General features: G+C 44.1%; 1 protein-coding gene across 1 annotated transcript; it reads left to right on the forward strand.

Annotated features, from left to right (window-relative positions):
* The first annotated feature begins 1,073 nt into the window (after positions 1-1,073).
* Positions 1,074-23,434, forward strand: LOC126570934 (uncharacterized). Its single transcript, XM_050229074.1, has 8 exons — positions 1,074-1,126; positions 1,332-2,232; positions 13,025-13,145; positions 19,396-20,102; positions 20,557-21,562; positions 21,739-21,892; positions 21,975-22,700; positions 22,775-23,434. Exons 2-8 carry the CDS (start codon positions 2,215-2,217, stop codon positions 23,421-23,423), a joined length of 3,381 nt encoding a protein of 1,126 aa, XP_050085031.1. The 5' UTR covers positions 1,074-1,126; positions 1,332-2,214; the 3' UTR covers positions 23,424-23,434.
* The last annotated feature ends 2,363 nt before the right edge of the window (positions 23,435-25,797 follow it).

The following is a 25,797-nucleotide window of genomic DNA, read 5'->3' on the forward strand; positions in this document are numbered from 1 at the left end:
CGTTAATACATCAAACAAATATTTTTGAAATTCTTATCTTCTATAGTGTGCATTTAGTGTTTACCTTCTTACACACGAGAAACCAACCGCTAAATAAGCTGCCTTGTTCAGGCATTGATAAAGGCGTTTTGTAGTTGTGTTTTGCGCTATGCTCTCGGCAGAATTTTGGTCTAAACTAGCGCTTTTCATCAAAAGAACTATTTTCGTCAAAACATTTTTCGCAGTGTGGAAACACTCTAAAGAACAAATAATAAATGCCACCGTCTGTGTGGTGGCATGCTGAAACGCACACACTTGCATTGTAATTCGCCATTATCGCACACGAAGAGCACTCGAAGGGGGCTGCGTTCGGGCTCGCGTTCGGGTTGTGGAGCGTTTTATGTGATCGAGTCGTGGTCGGTGGTTGTGTTTTCCTCGCTGCTACTTCAGCATCAGAGCAGAGTGAGTGTAAATCGAATCGCAGTCGAAAATCCGTTGTAAAGGTCCGAGATTAATTACGGGTCTTTTGTTCTTCTGAAAATTCTCCTTATAACCGACTGTTGTTTGGCTAGGATGCACGGAGTATCCTTTTCACAAACTATTTTAACGGGCGTGGTGATACTCCACTCTCGATGAGCTCACACTTGTGGTCGTGTTTCGTAGAAATAGTTAGTGTGCCTGTCCATTAGTAGTTTTGCGTTTATCTTAACAATTGAAGCAGTAAAATCGTGGCCGCTGTGCACGAGGTTTTAATTTGTAGATGAAATCGTTGTTCCAGCGCAGCTCTAGGTCCTTAACCGGCATCGGGACCGGGTGCAGCACCAGAAAGGATGAGTTTCATCTCGTTCGCCATTATCTCTCCGCTCTCGTTGCATCTTGAGTTAGTGTGAGCTTTCCGATAAGCGGAGCGGAGAGAGAGAGTTAGTGGTTGATAAATGTTGCACACGTTTCGGTGGACAACAACACCAACATGTGCATGAGCCAAAAAGACCAGTTTTTCACGCGGTTTCATCGACCTTCCTGGTTCTTTCTTTTTCCTGGAACGAAAACGCCGGTTGCGATCGAAACCCGCCATTTTGTGATCGAAACCGATCGGAGTGGCGGGGGTTCAATGTATTTGCCGGCTTCATCTGCAGAAAAGCAGCGCGTGTGTATTCGTTCTTGTGCTGCTTGTTCTTGGAACTCTATGGCACCACCACGTGCCGTGCGATCGTCGGTTCTTGAAACCGTCTTTATTGAAACTAGGCACACAATCGCCAATAATCATATCTCGCCGCCAATTAGGCGTTTGAAAATGTCTGATTCGGTTCTATTGTCTCGCATTAATTTCTATATTTTCATCATCTTTCCAGCGTGTGACCTCTCCACAGTGACCACGCAAGGTAGACGCCCAAGTGTTTTTTTTGTATAGTTGAAGAAGAATAGTGAATATCAAGAACAAAAACTCTACGCTCGTTGGAAAGGAGGATGTGAACTATGAATACTAATCCTCCCGTGTGTCCACACGAAACTCATGTGGTGTGTGCGTAGTGTGCTCTGAAGCTGTGTCGCGTTGATGTGCGTGTTTTGTACCAACAATCTTTCGCTGTGCTCGTGCTCTACGGATTGTCCTCTCCACGGAAGAACCAGCTGAAAAACGGTCCAAAATCGTTCTCGGAAGCAGCAGATGAGGCGTGTTGTTCGTTCGAATGTCTAGCGGATGCAGTTGTTTTGTAATTTTTCGTAGATTTCAGTTGAATCAAAGTATAGTACGAGCCTGTGTTCCGAACGTAGAAAACCAACGGATGATATCACCGAATGGTCTAACGCAACGATAAGGGGATCAGATCATGCGGTACATGTAAAGCCGGTGCACCAGGCCAAAAACGCAATTAAACCGGTGGTGGCGAAAGAGAACGAGGCGCGGTCACAGAACTCGTGCCGGACAATTTACATAACATTCACGCTGCTACCGATAGTAGGCTGCTGTGTCGCCTGCCTCCAAATTGGTCCTTCGTATCCTGCATCCTGCATCTGGAGCTGCTGCTGATTCATCCACCAACATCAGCAGCATCGCTGCGTTCGTGTATTTGTGTGATTCGACGTTATCCTGTGGAAGAGTGTGCGTGTTCCAGCGAACAAGAGAAAACGTGGTTGCAGAGAGAGCCAGAGGCCACCCATCCCCATCGCGACCAAGACGACGACGACGACGACGACGCGATTATTACGTTGAACTGCGAGAGCCGCTGCACCGAAATGCCTTCCCTGCAACAGGTGAGTGTGTTTATTTACTCATCTTTACGCTGCCGCGCTTAAGGTTAGGATTTGGAACCTACGCCACGACACGGTTCCCAGCTCTTTCCTTCTTTTTTTACACGTCGACAATTTGCCACGTGTACTTTTGGGGCAATATCTACGGCGTGCTTTCCTCGTCCGTCGGATGTTTTGTTTCTTTCAGTTTCGTTAATTATTCCTCCGCGAACTTGCTGCCCTTGCTGCGGAAACGAAAACCATCAATTAGTTTTATTCTGTTCAGCCAAACCTCCCCCACCACGACTATAATCCAGTTAAAAGGTCATTAATTTGCCGCGATCGATTGCCACTATCGATTTATGACGTCGTGCAATGGCAGCCTTTTCGGGGAATTGCGTTTCACCTTACCTCTGGGTCTTAGTGCACATTTCTTTATGCATTATCAGGTTTACGCTTTGTGTTGATTGCCGACGTGCAAGAACTTGTTTAGTTTTGTTTCGAAAACCATGAATGAATCCCCCGGTACTATGGTAACACCCCGGTTACGCTAGAAGCTTATATTTGAGGGACAAATTGGGCTCTTCGATTGTTGCCAATAGTGCTTGGTATTCGGGGAAAACTCTTGGCTGTGGTGATGGTCATCCCATCTTCAGCCAGTTGTTGTTATGCTCTTTTTTTGTCTCACTCCTTGAATCACTGGGGACAGTTGACCAAGGGCTACGTTTTGCAAATCTTCTTTGGCATTTGCACGCTTATAACATGCAACTGTGTTATGAGCTGTATTATCATCCCGCATTATGCTGTTCCACCAGTTAAGTGTATCTCATCTCAGCAAACCTTTTGCCACAACGCCACAACAAAACCGTAAAGCATCCAATAGTGATCGGGGGCCTGTTGTTTTGAGAAGGGAGGATTTTACTTTACCGTTGCCACGAAAAATCAGAGGCAAAGAGGTAAAAGTAGTCCGAAAGTTGCCTACGCGACGCAACGACGTGTGAATTACGATCCGCGACGACGCGACCTCTTGCATCGTCCGCTTCGCAGATAACGGAACAGTGACACAAGCGTCTGACTGGCTACCCACAAGCGCGCTGGTCTTTGTTTCGAAAAGAAAAAAAAAACATCCCCGTGTATGACATAGAGTATAGTACAATCAGGGCGCATTAAGGAGTAAGTGAGGACTTCTAATTCCACCATCCCCACCCCACAAAGCGCCACAGATCAGATCAGGTGACGGATCAAACGAGGTCGACCAACGGGGGGACACCCAACGCATGATAAATAATATTTTATAATTGTAAGAGAAAGCTTAATGAATGCGGCGGAAATGGATCTCAAAAAGTTACAGCCGTTAACCTTATGGCTTGTGGCTGTTTTTTATGGCTACACGTTCACCAAATTTGACCCGAGAGAAAGTTGTGAGCGCGGGTGGTTTAGGTGAAAATTCAATGAATTAACAAAACCCAAAACAACTCAATTGTAAAAGAAAGTCGTTTTTTGTAGGCCAAATCTCGGCCTCTTCGCACTGATAACCATCACATACAATGTTCATTAAATGATATTCTCTCTCCAGCGTCCAGGGAGTTCCGGCAAAACCTAAGTCGGTTCTGCAAAAAAATGCGCTTGTGCCGTGCTCATTTGTACAGCCATAGCTATCATAAAATAATTCCATTGTAATTCCATTCCATAATTAACGTAAACTGGCCTGTTTTATAGATGAAATGATGAGTGATTTGTAACATTTGACTAGTTTAACAAGTTTAGCATTCACTTGCAATGCTTTTCGCGGGATTATTTGTAGTCAGTAGTACGGCACATATTTTCCAACCAAATGCCAAGCCATTCAATCTTTCACTCGTCGTCTGATCGGGGAAGAGAGAATTCAGAGTATATTCCCCCCCATCGGTACGTGCAGTCCCTGCAGTCGCATTGCTTGTGCCTAGTCGATGAAGCGCTGGAGCAAGGAAAGAGTATTCATATATGATGTGTGTTTTGCAACGTTCCGATGTGCACAATCTACCTACCTGTTCGGTACCACCCATGCTGGGGTGAGGATGGGATGGCTTGGGAGCAGCATCGAAAGCGGGGCTCGTTCGCACTCGCTTATTGAGTTAATAGAAATATTCTCACCTGTCAGGCACCACCACAGTTCACGTTTTCAGGTCTGGTAAATGCAGAAGCGCCAACGGGAGAAAGCAGGACAGGTCCCTGCGGGGTAGTATTTGCAAGCGGGTAAAGCACTGGAGCATCGGTCCTTACATGTTGTCAAAGCTTCGAGCGTAGGACAGCGCGTTTCCTCTTCTCCTTTGACTGACAGCGCCGTGATAAGCCTCGCTTCTCTACAAATGTGTATGTGAGACGGGAATACGAATATGATTTGTGAAATCGGTTGGAGACTTTCGACTGTATGATCTCAAGTTGTATCTGCAACAGTCCCCGGGGTGCTCTAGAGTTTAACATGTAAAAAGAGATATTGTAGGCGATGCTACAGTAGTTGGAGCAACAATGGGAGTCTTTATTCACTCTCTAAACTGCAACTTTAACAGGCTGTAAATGCGTCAGTCTATTGTTATGTTCAAAAGGCGACACCCACCTACCTACATGTGAATCTGTATCACTTGCGCAACACTAGTGTTTTGGTGGCATCATACGAACAAGGTAAAGGCGTTGCCAGCTCTAAACGCTCTACTGTACGTACTCCTCATGTCCGCACTAGAACGGCTCGCTACTGTTGTTCCCGTGGCTTTGCACTTTTCTCAGCGTTCTGTTTGTATCTCGCTTCAAGCTCTCTGAAGGAGGAGAGGGATATGGTTGACGGCCAACCCATAACCACCAGCAGGCACCCCCCGGCAGGCTATTGACGCTATCAACATCTTCCAGTAGCTACTAGCGCGCTACTGCGTACAGGAAGACAAACGGGAAGAACCGCTTCCGACTGTTGAGTATCCTGTTGCACATTCTGTCTCCGTCTCGTTTACCTCTTCCGACCACCGAGGCTGCTTTTCGTTGTGCTTTGTGGAATCGTGTCGATCCTCACATTATGAAGCACATACAATAGACAATATGATGCTCTCTCTACCTCTACGTGCCACCATAGTGTATGAGCTTTCGCAGTTATTTTCCTTTGACGTACGAATCGACGGTGCGCTTCCATTACGTGAAATGTGTGGTGGTGTAGTGATGGTAGGCATTTTACGATTTGAGCACAATCGGTGGTGTGTTTCATCACTTGCTGTGTTGTATTGCCGAATGGATACTAATAAAGCCAACCATCATAAACGGCGTCATCCTTTTTTTCATTCTTTCCTTCGTAATCCAGAGCCCACTACTGCACGGACTCGCAACGCAGTGCAGTGGAGGGCCACTTTTCATATTTTGTGTTTCTCATTTGTTTTGCGAACTAGAAGTACTTAGGGGTGGCAATGATGGGTTAGACAGTGTCTTCCAGGATGCACTCCCGGGGGATTGTGTCACCTAAACAATGGGGTGGTGAGGAGATGAATTGAGCTGATCTTTTCAGCACCACTTGAATGGTGCAGCAGCTGGTTATGGTCACAATTTGGGCGTGGCAGATATGGCTTTTAAAGCGTTATACGCATCCTAAAGAAATCTCATTATAAATATCAAAAACCCTATTGCATTGCACTGCATGGATTTGATTGTTATGAAAATTGGTAAAATATGCAACACCACTGATCCGACGGATCTCGCGATGTTTGGTGCTATTCGTCAGGGTGACGGACCAGGCGCCTCCATTATCATAGTTAGGGCAGTACCCATGGCAGTAGCAGGCCGTGCATTGCTGATTTTAAACCTTTAAAGATAGCCCAAGGAGCAGGGCTTAGGGTTATGAAATATCAAACTGAGTGTAATGATTGCAGTAAATATAAAATAAGTTCATTTCATATAGATCTTTGAGCTACAATTTATCCGACATGGAAATTGGCGCTGAAATCTGTTGTCAAAATCATTATTGAGAACTGTATTGTAAGATTATTACGGGAAAGTGCACGATAAATTATCTCCAAAAAATGGCTAATTTTTTAAACATGTGTTGATGAAGATACCAACATAATAGAACGTGATTTTTGAAAGAATATTAGGCTAGGGTTTGGAAAAGCAATATTAAATAATATACCAATGGCATCAATCCCACGGAACCATCATTAGATTGTATGTTTTAACAGCTACAAGAGTGCAATGTTATAGTCGTGGTTTCAGCGCAAGGTTGAAATAAAATATTCCAACAAATGACTGTTTACCATAAGCCAATGATGACTATCCTCAACCTTTTTGCTAACGATTTTGTGCAATGAGACTCACTGATGATGTATGCGGCAACGACAAAAGGGCAAATCTCTGGGCCGGCCGACCTCTGTACAAGGCAAAGCATCATGGATTCTCGTCATTCTCGAAGACCGATGATGATGGTAGTTCTCCTTCGCGCGCACCCTCTTCTAATGGGCATCCGCCGGGAGGGGGGGGGGGGGGGGAGGTTTCTATTTTTTAAAAGCATCGCTTTAACTTAATTTTCCCCTGTTAGCTATTGCACTTCCTTGTTCTTTGGAGCGGCTTTAGAGTGGACGCGCTGCAATCGATACTGCCAATCAATGGATCGTGTAATTAACCCCGGTTTTACCTTCATAGGCAGCATCGTTGCAGAATGCTGACGCGCTCGCTTTCATCTTCTTAGCCTCTGCCAAAGTCGTCCTTTTCCAATGTCAATGGGTACACACGTGAAGGTCTTTCGCTGCAGAACAATCGTCAGAATCTCTCTACCAAAAAAAGAGAAGAAAATAAACGAAAGAAAAAAAAAGAATAAACATCGTCGTCGTACGCCAAGAGCAAATCTCCATTCTCTGTCGAAAACCGAGAAATCGCGGACGCACCGAAAAGAACGGCGGCTCGACGCCTCACTATCAGCGGCTGGCGTGCCGGTGGTGGGATCGAAGGACATCGGAAGATGGAAAGGGGGGGGGGGGGGGGCACACTGGGGCCGAAGTTACCAGCCGAACATTATTATTGCTACCATATCGGCACGGCGCACAGCACAGAAAGACAATACAGCGCCGCGGCTAGCCTTATGCAGTCGTCAAGATCGAATGGCAGAATGTGACTTTAATGGAAATTGTCCACTTTTCTCAAATAAATTGAGAGAAAGTGAACGGCCACGTCGTCGTCGTGTTTGCAAAAAACCGTGAGCACTTCCTCTTCTTTATCCTTCTCCCTTCTTTTGGTTAGATGCTGTTGATTTTCCGCAATTCACGGACGGACGGACGGCCGGACACAGGGACCGGTGTCCCTGGGTGTCCTACCACCTTATCCTCACCCGTTATCCACAGGGTGTGACCCCTTTCGTTTCCTTTAACGCGAATGTTCTGTCGCGACAGTCGTCGAAATCGTGGAGTGGAGAAAGTGTTATTTGCATTAAAGCGCCCATTTCAATTTCACACTCGTGCTGCTGTGTCGTACGTAGCAGCAAGGCAAATGTATGAGTATGAGAGTAAAAGGACGATAAGGATTAGAGGAGAGAAGGTGCGCAGGGAGATGGGGAAAGGCCCACACTGCATCGTTGCTCAGCTGGTTGGCGCACACACATTGATGTTGAAGATCTACTGCACTGTTCTCATGGTGGTGTGCGTGTTGGCTGCGTGTGGCAGGAGCGCCGTATTCCTCGGAAATACCATCAGCGCCTGGCATGCCATGCGGTAACCATGGAATGAAATAGACAGATTATAGAAGTGCGGCGACGACTCACAACCTTCACGCCATATGCCGCGGCGGCCATATTCGGAAGCAGGGATGGGATGCCAATTTCGTATTAACCACGGCTGGCCCCACCTTCTCTAGCGGTTAAGGGGCGCCTAAACATGGGCAATGTTCATGTTTTATGTCAGTGCGATACGGTTGCTTTGATTTATTTTGGCGCCTTTAGTCTCAGTAAGGATAGAGGTGATGACTAATGAGTGAAACATGTAACACTTTATTATAGTTCACTGCAAAAAGTTAATTTGTATTAAACTTCTCGAAAGTATTTATGTTAATGTTGCAAAATGTTAGCTTTTTCTATGCCGTTGGTAGAGGTAGCTTTTGGTGGTTTGATGGAGGTTGCATGCGGCTCTCATTCAAATGCGCGGGGTGGTCTCTTATCCTCGGTAGTAGGTTTGGGCGCTGGTGTACGACGACGCCACGGGGAGAATGACATTGTGGCGCCTCCATTTGACGATGTTGTTTTGCTGCGTACGTGCGCGTACCATATGTATGCGTATGTGAAGTTAAGATTGCTGAACATTACACTGCCGTGCACGTGCGAACGGAGCGGAGGCTGTATATAACCCCCGAGATTGTGTGTTGGCTTGCCTCTCCCCTTGCTTGCTTCAGGTTTCAGTGTTTTAACCGATGGGGTTGCGGGTATCCTTCGTGTTGGGATACCGCACATGACACCTATCTAAATTAAACAGTTTCAAAGGGATTTGCAATACAGCAGTACACAATACAAAAACGATGTGTATTGTCCAGTCATCGTTTATGATGAATAGTGGTTTTCGGTTTACTTTAGTTTGCTGGTTGCGACTGATTGCTCATACTTTAATGTACGACCATTTTCTGTCGTTTTCGTCTTATTGTACGCTTTGTTTTAATTAAAAGTATATTTTTTCAATAACTTTCAGCTTGTATATGTGAACAATGTAGATACTTTAGTTAACCAAAACAATTTGGAATGTTTTATGTTTTTTATGTTTTTTTTTTATCTTATATGATGGATCCTTCCAGAAACTTTCATGCGAAAAAGTCTTCCCATGCCATTGAAAAATCTACTTCATAAATTTAATAGAAAATGGACTTCTCGGCAGCAGCAGCATCTACTTGCAGCAAACGACTCATTTACGCCAACCTGTTGCTCATTCCGGTGTCCGAGAGGATGGACCTATGAGGAACTGTTCCCTGAAACACACACATTCACCCCCAGACTTATCCGCTCTCATCCGTTCATCGTATATTTCGACTAACCTAACCGCACGAACACCATGCCACACAAACAGAGAGAGAGAGCATGCTGCTGATAACTCTTGCCTGCATTCTTCTATGTTTTCCATCATCCAATTCCCATGGATGGTCAATGGTGTCATGCCTCTAGTATGTGGCAGGGAGTGTCCCGGGGATGAGCCGCGGGATACACATTGCTGTACATAGCAGCATGGGGATTCGGTTGTTGGCGTGTATGAGTGTTTGATGTTTCCTTTGAGTCCTTTTTTCCCTCTGGCGAATTAAAGCTGCACGTTGGAACTCTGCTGTTTGGAGATAATTTAAAGGAACCCCATAGATGTACGACCCTACCTCTATAACGTTCTAAAATTTAGAACGTGAAAGTCCGGCGCTTTGCTATAGGCTTGGTGTAATACGAAAGGAGTATGCAAAACTATGTAAGATTGCAATGGACTTGCTGCTGAAGAGACGGGATGGGCTTCCTTACACCGCTGGCACATGTAGGTTCCTTATTTGTGGTTGAAGAATTTGGGTTTTGGAGATTACGCTTGAAGGGCAAGAGGGACATTGTTGGCAGCATCCGGGACCATTCACCCGTTCATGCATTCAATCGAATAAAAAGGTGGAGCAGGGTGGGCTTGCTCCACTGGGTTGGGTTCGGGAGATATTTGGCGACACACGGGGTCGCGGTCGTTCTATCGTTTTTCGGGATCATAATTAATGTTTCAACAGGATGTGTTTATAGCACACGATAGAAAATGTAGCACAGGGTGTTATCGATTCTGGGAACAACTCCTCATTCCTTGCCTAAAAAATGTTATTCTGTTCAAGACACAATCTCCGTAACAGCAGCAACTTAATATATACTTCATTTTATTCTTTTTGATGGAATGAATAAATTTGAATTGACTTTTGAGGTATTGTGTTGTACTGTTAAAATGGATTAACTTTTATTAAATCGCCATACAGCCCTAATAGTTAGTAAGTATCCACATCGGTTGGGTTACACGTTATCTGTGACTTTACACTGCCCAGCAGATGTCGAGAGAGAGTAGGGATGAACCTAGAACCAAGGACTGGAGGGATAAGACGAGAGTAGCACCACCGGGGTTGGATGTAAAGCAGCATTTACCTTCCATGACGTCAACTGCCTTATGCCAGGAACAGAAGAGGGACCACGAAGGATATCTACCCCAGTGTCGAAGACAATCTACTACGCGCATTGTTGCTGTAGCATTGTTTTCTCCCAGCAGGAAATGCAAAAGAAATGTATTCGGTTCTCTCGTCGTCCGGTTCCGCGCGTCGTCGTCCTGTTGTCTCCCTCGTTGATTTCTCTTTCGTTTGTCCATTTCGTTTCTGTGGCCGGGCTGTCATCGCGCAGTCACTGTCTCCTCCTGTTTCCCCAACTCTTCTGTCCCAGTCGAATGCCACATTCCAACTGTCGCACATCATCATGCCGCAGTCCGTTTGGCGCAGGTTCCAAAAGACACGACATCGGAGGCCTTTCTTTTGCTAGAAATGGATCTTTTTACCGTATGCCACAGCGTGGCGCGCTCTTGGTGTGTGGTGCATCCCATCTCGCTCGCGCGATGGTGGAAGCATTGGAAAGTGGAAGCGTTGTGGAAGAGCCGGTGCGCTTGTCAGAAACTTACAATTTTTCAGTAGCATTATTTGACTCGTAAATGTTCACAGCAACATTGCAAAGGAAGAGCACGGTCAAGAGAGAGACCGTTGTGAAATCCCTACAATGGATGATCTGCTAGATAATGATTTAAAAACAATATTGTGTGTCATTTTATTTAAACCTCATTTTCTTGTTGACGGCCACGATGATTTTTAAATGGTTTTAGCGGATTTTTTTAAACATATATAAGGACGGACGAGCCATATGTTTAAATGGTTTTAGCGGATAGTTAATGATAACAACGTTTAGTTTTAGTTTGATAAATCCTGAATTAATCGATCAAAATCATTACGAAGGGCACTCTTTTTGGGGTCGAAGCATTTTGGTTTGGTAACATTTTGAAAAAAAGAAAATAAATATAATATTTTGTTTGAGAATAATTAGTAAATGTTCAGGAACAATTCATAAACTCATTTGCGATAACATTGCATCTGCGTAACATCTCTTGACCAAGTTGTCAGTCCTCCTATCATTACGTGAACACCTTAACATTCGTGTGTCTTACAGATTTGCTTTTGGATTAAAATAGTTTATTGATTTAAAGAAAAATGTAATGTAGGAAGGAAAATGAAGGGATTTTTTTAAATTGCATATTTAATAATATCAAAATATTCTTGTCTTGTGGAGAATCAAAAACATGTTTTGATAACAGGCATTTGATGATCAATGCTGCTATTAATTGACGAGAAATTACACAAAAAAATAAATTTGATAATTGGTGCTTTTGCATACGTTACTTTGAAATGAATAAATCTTTAAAATGAACACCGTGATTCATGTTGTATATTTCTCGATTGTTTTGTCAAGAATAACCATGAATCTCTTCCAATTAGAATATAAATTTATTTAATTGTTTGGTTACGTAATGTATTTGGGTGGTAATGAGTTAAGTACAAAGTATCGACAAAGTATTGTAAGTATTGCAAGAGGTGCAAGATCTATCCAATGATAAGATAGCCACGTTAGTGTTCGCAATAATAGCTTATTTCCACCATTAACCCCCTGCTATACAATTCAATGAGAGGAAAATGTGCAAATGGAAGGAAAATGACTTTGAAACAATGAATACGAGGGACAAACTTGGTTAATCTGGTAATAATTTTAATGATGCACTCCTTTGTGTGTAAATAAATATTCATTGCTTCACCATCCGAGGGAGAGACATGGGCGAAGAAAAAGTATGAACAAAATAGGAGACAATTTTTTTTTATTCCTTGAGTTCCGTTGGGTTTTGCACGAAAACTGTACAGATGATTTGTGTGAATGATTTGCCTTTGGCATGGCAAAAATGCCACGGTGTACGAGTCATACCGGAACAACAACATTCCCAGCGTCGCGCTTGGACACACCAAGCGCACAGTTTGTGTGATGGACACCCTTTACGCGGATCTCTTGAGCTCGTCCTTCTCGCTTCGGTTGAGCATTATGCTTTCTGCCGCCAGTGTGAGCATCCGCCGGAATATCCTTTCGTACTTCCTTTTGGGAAATTAAAATAACAAATAGTGCAAAGCGCCGCGCAATGCCGCGGTGTGGTGATGGATGAATGATTTGCTCGAGCACGGCTACCACTGGTTGGAGTCCAGAACTGTTGCGTAATTGAAAGCCGCAAAGCGGCCTCAAAGCTCATCGCAATAAAAAGGAAGATCCGGTTTAAAATCCAAGGGAAATTATTCGCTTTCCTTACCTTTTCACTAGTAGTCAGCTATCTGTGTGCATCGCTGGCAGCACGAGGAATAGGAAGAGGAGCAGGAGGAAAGCCAGGAGGTCAGAACATATCAATGGGGTTCTTGTTCCGGTGGCATTGCAGTCTCGTCGCCACAGCGTCACCACCAACGTGGAGCATGACCGCGCGTAACGATTGTTGTATTTTATCCTCATATCCAATGATGAGTGAGTTCTTTCGCTCTCATTTAAACCATTCAAAGAATGCTTGCCTCGTTAACCGTGCGATCCCTTTCGGCACAGGAAACACTAAATAAACTGCTTAATTGTTGCTCACTCTACACCGCTGGGGTTATGACTATCGTCAGAGGACCTACGATCATTAATGAGATGATGGCGCTTTTCTAAGCCCCACGGGTTTGATTTCCTCTGGAAAGCCAACATTAATACCTTTTTTTTCATCCCTCTTTTTCTTCACAGACGACAACCTACGAGGACTTTGCCAGCTCAGACATTGCCAGATCACTGACGGGACCGGATATTTTGCAAAAACATTCCATCAACTCATTGCTGCTGGAAAACAATGAGATCATCATTGAAGGTAGGAATACGGCGGTAGAATTTAAAAAAAAACCACTTTTTAGCATTAGTAAAGCTCTAGCAATGGTTGTGGTTTGAGATTGCGGGCAAATATGACAAACTTGTAACAATGGTCAATAGAGAGTTTTACTATAATCGTTTTACAATGAAAAGGTTAAATATATGAAATTGCAAACTCAGTGTGTCTCTGAGTGTCACCGCATTTGTCCTTGGACACCGTCGGGGATGTGTTATCGGCGTGTTATACGAGACTCCACATTTCTCATGGCGGCGGTTCGTTTATTATTCATGAAAATGCCTGCTGTCCTCCAACGAATGCCCACTACTGGCGGGCGGCGGCACCTTCAAGTGAGGTTTTCCATGGCCTTTCTCTGATGACAAGAAAGCATCTTCTAGCAAAGAAGATCAGACATGCAGGCGATACGTTCGCGCCATGCAAAATGGTGATTTTGTTGTTGATTGCACTTTTTAAAACACTTGAATAGTTATCTAGTTCTAGCTTTTAAATGCTCAAAAACAAATAGAAAATAAAAAGGGGAAAAGGCAAATCGCTTCCATCGGTGGGGGACAATGGTGCACAAGCAAAATCCTGCAATGCAGATTGTCGATTTCTTTGAAATATTCTCGGCGAATCGGCGATGGTTAATTAGTAATTTTTGCTTCTCTTTATAGAGAGAGAGGGAATTTAAGAAGCCCACTGGAGTAGTGTTTTGGGAGCTGGTGTAAGACCCGAAGTACGCTTTTGAAGATGAAAAAAAAAGTCCGTAAACTTCTTCACTCTTTGGAGTAGCGCACGTACGACATTCGCGAAGACAGTGTGGCGCTATCGTTTGTGGTCCTCCACTAGGCAGTAAACACATTCGCAATTTCATGGCTTTTGTCACTTTTCTCTAGAAGTGTCGTCCGTTTCTTACAACATGCCTCCTGCCTGTGGCCTATAGAATTTTAATACATGTCGCTGGTTATTCCCTGCTGTAAGCGTCGTAACGGGCATGTAAGGGCTTTGCGAGAAAATGTGTGCGAGCGTGTGTTAGCTAGCGGGAAAAACGTTCATATAATGCACGCCGCTAAGGATTACTCATTTCATGGTCCCCAAGCATGTGGAAGAAAGAGTGTATATCGACGGAACCATTAAATATTGGAAAGTTGTCGTTGTGCTAAGTTTTTTCGACTTGTGTGACTTGTGCTATTAATGGCCATTTCTATATAAAGGTTATTCTCGCGATTGGAGAACGTTTTTGGAATAATGTTTTGACTTCTTTTTATTTTTTTTAAATAAGATTCTACTGCTATTGTAAAGGTAGACTGATATTTCCATCCAGTGGCTAGTGATCTTTGAAAGTTCCTTGGTTAGGAATTTGAGAATCATTTCCTTTGTGTTAAATATGTTTAAAGGCAATTACGCTTCGTATCTTTTAGAAAGAAGACTGTGTTACAAAAAAATGTAACACTAAATTTTAAGTATTTGGTTATTTTGTATTATAACTGCTTTATGTATTGGGTGCAAAGATCAACAAATAATTGAAATAATTTACGTTTAAATAGCTGCTTAGGCATCAAAGGTATTATCAAATGAATATTGTTCCGAAATGGTTCTATCTAATGTTTCCAATGGATTCTATTTGGTCATTTGCGCTAGTCAGAAATGTATACCATTAATTATTGAATTTTATGTTGTCGCATGTGTGTAGCACCTCAAGAGTGGTATGACGCGGTGAATCTTCCAAAGGAGGAGGAGGAGCAGGCCCAAGTGGACCCAAAACAATCGTTATCCGCGGCAGTGGACCGACACAAGTGAACCGTTACACCCCTATCCACAACAACGATCGGTGGATCGTGCAGAGAACGCATATTGCTTCGAAGCAGGCAGATGAGGGTTGAGCCGCACGCGCACCCTTCAGTGGTCATAATCATGTTACATCGTTCCGTGGAGGTCGAACGGTGTCAGGAGCTTTTTACAAGATCATCACCAACTGGACGGAGGGTTTCAGTAATCGTTTTAGATCGTATCAAGAAACTATTAGACAGGCCAATTGGAGGAGCGATGAAAAAAGACAAAAACTACATTGTGATCTATCGGGAGCAGTAGATGATGGTGATATAATATGAAATTTTTGAATCTATTTTCCTACTTTTTTTTTATCAAGCCAAAGACGAGCATTAAATGAACCGAGTGCACTAATTAGATTCGATCGTGGTCATTTTTACTAAAGTAGTCATGGTAATTATTGTGCCAAAGGAAGAGTGTTTTTTTTAAACCTTCGCGAACGTAAATGCATCCATATGATTGGCAAGGTTCCCCGGTTCCATGGTGTGCTCATGATGATACACGTGCCCTCGCTAGAGATGGGCTAGAGTAGCACTCTACTGATGGATTTCACGGTTTGTTGATTATTCATATCAACATACTGTACGACGGAACTGTTTCTGCCCCTTCGTAAGAACCGTATGCGAACACCACGGCGGGTAATGTGCTTGGAAGAGATGAACATACTCTCGACTCGCGCTCCGGCGACTGTCAAAAGAAGATGAAACCTGCGTTTGTGTGATTTTATAATTAATCTTATTCTCCACATTACGCCCAAATTTACAGTTGATCATAAATATTTGTGAAAGTTTGGTATATATGTGTCTGTCACGGTGTCATGCCCGCGCAGAAAGACAGTCAAGCAGGCAAACTCTGTAGTGTTATAACCACCACCACACTCATGCTTACGGCAACCGAAGGAAACTCAATCTTTGGTGCCGCTGTTTCTTCGACTAAATATGGGAGATAAAAAAACGAAAAAAGGTTGATCTCAAATGAAGTTGAGATTGTTTTGGATTGTTTTGTTATATCACAAGTAATAATCAACCATCAGTGTGTTGTTTATCGGACATTATCTCTAGGGGTATAAAATGATGCATTTTACGGGGATGTTTCATGCTTACGATAATGCTTACTGATTGCTAAACTAATGTGACCCTGTTAGATTGTGTTTTCTTCTTCGATAGATCCCACAATATTCCGTGTTATTAATTATCGATACTTCGCTTGTACAAGAGCAAAAAGGATCCTGTTCATGTTGTCTCTTAATGAGATTCTTGACTAGAGAGCGATTCCACCTGAAACATCTGTCATTGCGATGCGCGTTACATTGTAAAATTGCCTTGTATTCTAGTACGAACAGTGTCTAGTCATACTTATAGCTGCTGTTTGGCCATCTTCCTCCCTTCTAGTCCTTCCAGATTTCAAGTTCCTTATATTTTAGCTACCATCGTTGCCACTACAGACACAGCAACAGAACCAGCACGCCGAATGAACGGCTAACTTCTGTAGCTATACAGTACAACAACTTGTGTCTACTGAGCTGTGAAGTGGTAGCAATATGTGGAGAAGAGCGCGAGCGGTGGTGGTAAAGGGTAGCCAACCAGCTCCTAGGTCTACTAGTTCTTCGTCACAGTCACTGCCTGATAGAAGTTTATAAAAAAAACATAAGAAAATCGAAGAAAGAATTGTTGTATTGGGCAGCGAGCCGGTTTGCTTTGAGCGCTGATATTGAGAAGTTCAAGTACAGGGAGCGGAGGGGCACAGGAGCGTATCATCGCGCCGGTAAGGCCCACAGAAATCGGAAGCAAACCATCGGCGGATGCCGTGTCGTCATGGGCCGTGTCTGAGACCAACGCTAAGGCAAAGTTGGTGGTGGTGGTTGGTGGTGGTAGGTGGCGGACTCCTCTCGAGAGCATTTACTGCTGAGCGGGGGGCCGATCGAAGAATATGGCTCGCTCTGGTCATATAATCAACGCCCAACTAACCGTAAATAAGCGAGAGGTACGTCTGATTGAGTTTGTCTGAGTAGAGCGCAGACGAGTGAAATATGTTGCATGCAACAGGTTTTCTTTAGCGATTTCCGCCAAGAATGATTGCAACTTCGCTAGTTCATTGCTTGTTCTTCTCGGCATATTGTTTGTTGTGCACAGATCAGTGAGCAAGCGTGTCTTTCCTGTAGCTGTAGCTGCTAAACTTGTAGTACGAAGGAAGCATGCGAAACATATATGCGCCTTGCGATCATCACACTCCCATTCTCGCACGATGTCGGATTCTTTTTACTGAGACGGATTTGCTTCGATGTCCGGACTTTTTTTTTATTGTGTTTTCCTTATACAAGAGTGTCCATCGTAAAACAAATAGTCAACATTACGAAAAACTTTTCTAAACGAATCGATTGATTGCCTACAGTTTAGATATTCTAGTTTAGCACGATATCATACATCTCGCGAGTGAATTTATAAATGTGAGTCATCCGTAGAGATAGATAATAGAAAGAAACGCTAAAAGCTTGACCAATAAACATTTCATACCGAGCCGGAGGTGGTGGTGCTCCGTTGATCCAATTCCAATCATCTCTTCCCTCTTTAGCAACGGTATGAGAAGCGAAGGGGTAAGGTCGGAATCCGGCGTGCCACATGCCTCACCGACTTCAATGTGTTTCCTGGTTCCGGCCAACGATGGAGAGGATTGTGGTGGAAGGCGGAACGGGGGCTGGAGCGGGAGCGAGAGCTGTTGGGTGGTTCGATGAGCAATCCAGAAGGTGGTCAAACCCCATGACGTGTGACGTGGAGAGTGTTATGCGTGGTCACACCGTAGTCAGAGCTTCCGAGCTCACCGCGTGCTCTTGAGGGAAATGGCCTCGTGTATCATCTTGGTTTCTGCCGCACCAGCACCTAATTACTCGTTGAACCTCAGACGCATCTTCCATCGGTGGCGTCGGCAACGGTGTGTCGGAGAGGAGCTATTCCTTTTGGGTGTTTCTCATTCTTTCTCTTTCCATCCGACGGCTCCGCTTCTACACCTCGGACTTACTGGCACGCGCTCGCTCACAACGACTCATAGTTATTACGGTTGCGTTATTAGGATACACGCATCGCTGGCCACGACATCATAAGTATCTTCATCGTGCTAACAACACTTTTCGCCAGAGTAAGACTATGGACCGGAAAGGGTCCCGCGAATGGAAAGAGCGAAAGAAGAGAGATGCAGCCCCCGTTGTCTGACCGTCCATTTGAGTGTGAATTGGTCAAATTGTACGTCGAAGTGCCGTGCGAAGAAGGGGGACCCGTTAGCTATGGGCACTTGCTGCGGACCGGTTATACTTTTCGGCAGTCAAAGCGGCGCGCAATATAAGCAAATCTCAATCTATCATCGATAATCGGGCCATGGGAAGGGTAATGGTTGTTTTAAAGGCATATAGCATTGCCTAATTTATAGGAGGACATTAAGTATGTTTCGAGTGCAGACAAATTGCAGCATATTTCTTACATGGAACGGGAACAACAGGGACCACCAATGTTGAAGATGGTGAGAGTAGTGGAGAATTATGGTAGCTCATAATTCTCCACGAATACAATATCAGCGCTAACAACACACTCTTGCAGCCAATTCTGTTAGTGCTGGGGCGGATGTCTTAATGGTATAATGCAAAGGACAACTATTATATACGTTATGGTGGCTGTCAGCTAACACACATCGTTCAATCCGTCATGTGGAGTCTCGCTATACTGGAAACCAAGCGAGAGAAACATTGAGGAAGTACTTCACAAGATGATGATTTGTTTGTTCCCTTTTTGTGGAACGCGTAATATTTGAGAAAGGATATGGAAGCTGTTCGTTGCATGGATGCGTGGATGCGCAATTGTGGAGAAGGACATCCGGAAAGTAATTATCTTCTTTTGGCAGTTTTTGTTGTTTCTTTCTTGCCACGACGACATCCCGCACTTTTTGTGAGCTTGGGAGGTTGCCAGTTCTCTTTTGAAACAAACGGGCTCGCTCGCTTATCCTTTCGTGTGCTGTGGTGTCCTTTCGGCATGGGGATGGGTAGACAATAACGTCAATTTGTGGACCACTGCATCAGACCAAAGGCATCCTTAATAGTTATTTTGGGCTGTGGTAAGGGTTAGCCATGAAAGGTCGTGGCCTAGAAGCGAGTTTACAAGGTTAATTACACATTGATTTTTTTTTCTTCGGTTAATACGTTTAAAGAAATATTGATTAGGAACTGTTCAACAAATGATGGCACTGGTCCAAAGTCAACTAGAACCTTTCATCTGTTGCACACAGTACGGTTTACTGCTGGTTATTAATGGTTTGAATAATCGTCGATCAAATAAGTACGGAAATCGTTTGTAGGATTACCACACATTTGTTACAAATACTTGCTTGTTAAATCCTCATGAAAAAATTAATGAGCTCATGTATTGTGTTTGCTTTACAGACAATATGTCCATGACGGATTTGCTAGGCGGAGGGTCTCAAGCATCTTCCCCGACGTCGGTCACGTCCTCGCTGATGACGAGCTCTTCGTCTGGTTCGTCGATGAAAAACGGAACTGCTGCTCATCCAAATCATCAGTTGCTTCAACCGCCACCACTGCAAGGTACAGGTCACCATGCGAACTCACACCATCTGCACCTGAATACCCATCATCATCATCCCACCTTGGGGTCATTTTCGTCAATCAACTCGCTGGGCGGTGGAGGTGGCGGGAACGATGACAGTCCGAGCAGCATCCTGAGCTCAATCGGTTTCAGTGGCGGAATTGGCAGTGGCATCACCACCACCACCGGTTCCAACACGTCTGGCAGTGGCATCTCCACCGCCAATCCGTTCAACTTCGGTAGTCTGCGGATTCAAAGTCCGTCGCTGAATTCGCCGGATCTGGCGGGTGGTGCGGCTGGGTTACTTGGAGTAGGGATTGGTATCGGCAGAGATACTGGCAGCAGCGCCAGTAGCAGTAGTAGCAGCAGCAGCAGCAGTAGCGGAGTGAGCTGTGGAGGGGCTGGCAGTGGTAGCGATCAGTCCCCAACAGCTCACGCCTTCTACTCGCCGCCCGGAGGAGGAACTGTTGTTGGCGGAATCAGATCGCACGGAAGCGAGGAAGTATGTATCAACGGCAGCACTGGATGCTACGACGAGTTTCGGGTAAGTTGTCGAGGAGACGATTCGTTCTACTTCCTTCGTTTTCTTCCCTGTTTTGGATTTGGATTGTGACCACACAGATACACAATCAAGGCGACAGATAAGAAATAAGAATTGAAACTTGTTAGCTAGGGTGAAGCTGAAACTGAGAAACGATGGGGAGTACACGCGCTTCCCAGGTAGACATGAAGTTGAACTTTAACGAGTTCTATTGACAGGCAACACTACAAGCACAAGGACTCAGTGCTCCCCTTTTTTTTGCTTCGATGTTCGAGCTTGGTCTTGGCTATTTTCCCAAGTTGAGCGTTAATTCCAAAATAGTTTCCGTTTTATTGCACTTATTTATAGGTGGTATTAGTGGTTCGATTTACTCTCCTCCCTCCCACCACACTCTTAAATAGTTTAATTTTAACTTTTCTCTTGTCCTTTCATTCTCCGGTACATCTGCAATCGACAGTTCGATAATGATCTGATGATAGGATGCGGTGGTGGTGTCGGCAGCGGCGTCGGTGAAACGATGACAAAACTCAGACGACGAAACATTAGTTTCGATTGTTCATCACCGACAACTGGCAGTTCCAGCTCTGGCACAGGGACACCTCCATCCTTAACTCTAAATACCAGAAACATTCGCAATCAAACCTATAACCAGCTGTTGTTGCAGCAACAACAGCAACAACAGCAGCATCAACAGCAACAACAGTATGACCAGAATAGCGTCGCTGGCACTGGTTCCATCGAAGGCTGTGATGGTTTTGACCGAAGCCCAAATACGGGTGGAAATGGTGTTGCTAATAATAGTTCCTTGGCGTTGTTTGCCAATGCCAATAAGCCACTTTCCCGCCCGCAATCACCACTTAGCTTCGACAGCAAATGCTTAATAAATATGCTAAACATGCTTACTCTCAATCAGAGTAACGTGTCCCAGAACAATCTTGCTGCCCAGGTTGAGCAGCAGCATCAAAACAGCAACCAGCAGCAGTATCAGAACCAATTCAACCCGTACTCTAATCACGGTTCCCTGCAACATCAACAACCGATGGCGTCTGGATCCAATTTTGGAAGTGTTGGTGGTGGCAATGGTTGCAATGGTGGAAACGGTGGCTTGACCAATGTAGGGAACGGATTCATCACCGATTCCTGCCGTTCGTTCAACAACCTGCAAGCCATACTGCAGCAGTGCAATCAGCTAAACCAGTCCGTGCATACGACAGCGACTAACAACAATGCCTATGGTAGCGGTGGTAGTAACGTGAATCAGTCTAATGCTGGTACGAACAGTGGCAGCACTTCCGCTAGAAGCAGTATGGGTTTGCGAGGTTGGTCTGCCCAGCAACAACATCAGCCGCAACTATCACAGAGACAAGGCTCAACATCTCCTTTGGCTAACTGTTCTCCCGGAGGAAATGGTTATGCAGATGTAAACCTCGATCGGATTGCACGATATCATCGATCGTCTGCCGGTAAGTCGTGGTTACACAAGTCTCTGTCTCTTTCGCTATCTCTTTACAATTGTTACGATGTTGATTTATATAGCGCCAAAGTTGATGTTATCGTTTCGATTATAAAGCATTAGGCAACTATTGATTTTTTTTAGTTGTATTTCGAAGTGCTAACGCGCAAAATTGTTTATTTTCAGCACACTTTGACGCCACTTGCACTTGGAGCGGTGTTTTGCCTCCTCGTTCGAACCGAACCGTTACATACTCATGTAAGATCTTTCTCGGTGGAATGCCGTGGGACATCAGCGAACAATCTTTGTTGCAGATTTTCAAACCATACGGTTCCATAAAGTAAGTCTTGATCCGTTTTGATCCACATCATACGTTGGTCACTTTTGTGTAACATCTGGTCTCAAATACCTCTTTTGCGCAGAGTTGAATGGCCGGGCAAGGAACAGCAAGCGACACAACCGAAAGGTTACGTTTACATCATCTTTGAATCGGACAAGCAGGTGAAAGCATTGCTACAATCTTGTACCTTTACGACTCCTGGTGGTGGAAACGGCGGCATGGCAAGCAACAATTACGGTTCCAACCGTACGCTAAACAGTGCTTCATCTACCAGTTCGCTCAATAATTACGCCACGATATGTGACGATTCGTCGTCCTCGCAACAACAGCTGGTGTCGATGTCTAGTATGAACAAGCTTGTAGCACCGCGAGGAGCACGGATTAACTTCAAGATTTCCTCCAAGCGTATCAAATCGAAAGACGTGGAAGTGATTCCGTGGAACATTGCGGACTCGAACTACGTTAAGTCGGCCTCTCAAAAGCTCGACCCTGCCAAGACGGTATTCGTCGGGGCGCTCCATGGTCAACTCACGGCAGAAGGATTGGCAAAAATCATGAACGATCTGTTTGATGGTGTTGTGTACGTAGGAATTGATACGGATAAGTACAAGTACCCGCTGGGGTCGGCCCGAGTTACGTTCAACAATTCCCGCTCCTACATGAAGGCGGTTGTGGCTGCCTTTATCGAAATACGTACCGCCAAGTTCACCAAGAAGCTGCAAGTGGATCCCTACCTCGAAGACGCCCTGTGCTCAGTGTGCTCGGTACAACACGGACCATACTTTTGTCGTGAAATCATGTGCTTCAGGTTAGTGTGGTGTACGAGAGTACGATTTGATGTCAATTTGCATTATACTCGAATCTTTTCCTCCCCCTGCACAGATATTTCTGCCGTTCGTGTTGGCAGTTCCAACATAACCGGGAAGCGCAGCTACAGAACCATAAGCCACTGACGAGAAATTCGAAATCGACCACGATTATCGGTGTTGGACCACAATCATCGCACGCAGCAAACAATCATTCACATCTCCAGCAGAACAACTCTTTCGATCATGGCAACTACCATAACGGTGGCCATCAGCATCATTTTCATAATGGTGGCGGCGGCGGCGGCGGCGGCGGCGGCAACGGCGGCAACGGCGGCACGGTAGGTCATCAGTCGAATTCAACACTCGCATCGCACAACCAATATCATCCCGCGAACAACCATCATCATCACCATGGTTCTGGTTTCTATGGAAATGCGGGAAATGGTGGTAGTGGGGGATATTTCGGACACCATCAACCGTATCAATCGCAACAACAACAGGCTGGCCGTTTGAGTATGTTGCAGCAGCGTTATCGTGATTCAATGAAATCACCTTCTCCTTTATGCAATGGACTCGGCAGTAGTACAGGAGACAACAATGGCGCCAGCAGCAGCCCGATTACCGTCAACAGCCTAACCTCGGCTAGCATTCACAACGGTAATGCTGCTAATCTAAAGACATGTGCCAGCAGTTCAGGAGCTGACGCCAGTGATATATGCTAAATCTGCTGCATCCGTTTGTGGGGGGGGGGGGGGGGGAGATAGTATCATCGTGCCTAGTTGAGTTGGTGACAGCAGTGGTACGACTTTTTGTAAGGAGCATCCTTAACTGGTTGGATAGGTTTTTTTGTCGTTCAGTCTACTGTTTTTGTATGCAAAGTCCATGCATATTATGGCAGTATTTGAAGTTATCCATTTTCTCCTGTTTCCAATTATCTTTTCAATTATTTATTTTGTTGGTTTTTGATTGGTATTTTTCATGTCTTCGTGAGACGTTAGAGATTGTCTTCAAGCTGCTCAAAAGCCCATTTTTGTGGTAATTTTGGAATGTTCTTCGCAATTGCGTTCGCTTGTAAACTTTGCTTGTCACTAGTCGCTGTCCTTCTCTACGCTGCTCCAAATTCAAAGTCATAGAGCTCCTTTTACTCGCCCCAGTGGAATAAGGGATGTTGGAAACAAATTTCCGCGATTGAAATTCATAGTTTGTCAAACGTCACTATATTCCAAATGTGTCCCGGAAAGGGGGGGTAGGAGGTACTGAACTATCAACGACGAGTCTTTTTTCATTCTCTTTTACGATTCTTTCGGCGTAATCAGTATCGAAGACTGTTGCAGTAATGTAAAAAGCGCATATTTTACCCAATAGCATTATGATTTTTCAAGTTTTGCATAAGATTTCGCTCTATTGCAGCGTTAAAATTGCGTTGAACAATGATGTAGTACATCGCAGCATAACTAGTGCACTACGCAAGGGACGAAGCACTACAGCCGCCACGACACAATGGATCTTTGAACTATTTTATGAAATGTCGATAAATGGGATGCAGATGAGAGAAGGAAGACTAGTGCAGCGAACCCCCCATCAAGGGAGCATAATTGATTTTTGTTTTTCTTTATCCTACATTTTTGGATATTTTTCCTGATTTTTTCGTTGCTGAACTATGGGCAATTGCTAGCTGTAACAACAATGCTTCAAGAACAAAGCATACAAACGCAGGACAAATGTTAGGCACAAGCCCAAAGGAGGAGTTACGGATATTCTATGCACTAGATGTCTCTACCATGATCCTTACATCCTCATCGACCATACTAAATCAAGCAGTACTCTCAATCAACTTGGGTCTCAGCAACAGACCTTTTACATAAATACTTTTAACGCCCACTAGTAAACAGCTGCTTTTCACACGCTTGTTTATGGGTTAATTTTTAAGGGAGAATTGCTCAAGAGGTCACATTAGTTTTAACTCAATACCAGAAGATTGTGTCACTCGAGGTAGATAATTTACCATCGGTAGATAGCATTCGTAACATGGAAAGCAAACATCAAGAAGTAAAACTAGAGGTATGTTAGGGTAGTTAACATAGCTATGTACCCGTTTGGTGCAGTTTAGCTTGGTGGTACACAATACCACATAATTGGAGCTGATAAGTGGAAAACGAGATAGTGACCTTCGTTCGAGAATGAGCTAGGATTTCTTTGGGGTTTCTTTCGATTATTTATTTATTTATTCATCGCTCATCTCAACTTTCTATGTTTATTTATTTAGATTTATTAGCCAATCCAGATTATGTCCTGTCGCGTTCTATAGTTCGATATCATGTGAAAGTATAGCTTGGCGAACTTTTTTTGTCGATTAATAACGGAAAGCACATTAAAATTGTACGATGTTAAAAGTAACATTATTTTTATTTCTTCATCCACATCATTCTTCGATTGAATAATCTGAATAGCAGAAACAGTACGCAGATCGTTTTACATAATATGGTTACAAAAAGCAATAATTTTGGAAAGAGAAGTTATTTTTGCGTTGAAAAGATGAAATGCCTTTTTGAGGATTTTGCATTTTTAACGTCGAAGCATTTGAAAAAGCTTTATTCTATTTTATAGCTTCAGATGCACAATTTTCTAAGCCATAATTACCTAGATAATTGCATATTTCAATACAAAAAATGCTCACGAATTATGAAGGGCCACCATCGTGTACTCGAAAACTATCTCTAGCTGCAGGCTATGCACGTTGCCCTGTCGACAATTCCATATCCAGGTGCTATGGCAGCTATGAGTTAAAATTTTGATGGTGACAGAGCCAACCGGAAGCCAAATAAGAAATTAGAAGGAATTGTTTTAAAATTATTTATATTTTAAAACATTACGCCAGTCGTCTTCCAGAACCCGATTTATATTTTATGTTTTATGCTTTTTTACTTCTGTCGTTACGAGTTCCTTCCAGGATTACCAATCCCAAAAGCTATTCTAAAGCTAGGTTTGTGTACGGTTGTTTCGTTTGTTCGAAATTGTTAGAATGTTTTCGGGAAACTTGAAGATGGCGGAATATTAAGAACAGTAGAAGGTAGGATTTTGTTGGTGTGATTTTTT

The sequence above is a fragment of the Anopheles aquasalis genome, chromosome 2, assembly GCF_943734665.1.
Source record: "Anopheles aquasalis chromosome 2, idAnoAquaMG_Q_19, whole genome shotgun sequence".
In the NCBI taxonomy this organism is placed as follows: domain Eukaryota; kingdom Metazoa; phylum Arthropoda; class Insecta; order Diptera; family Culicidae; genus Anopheles; species Anopheles aquasalis.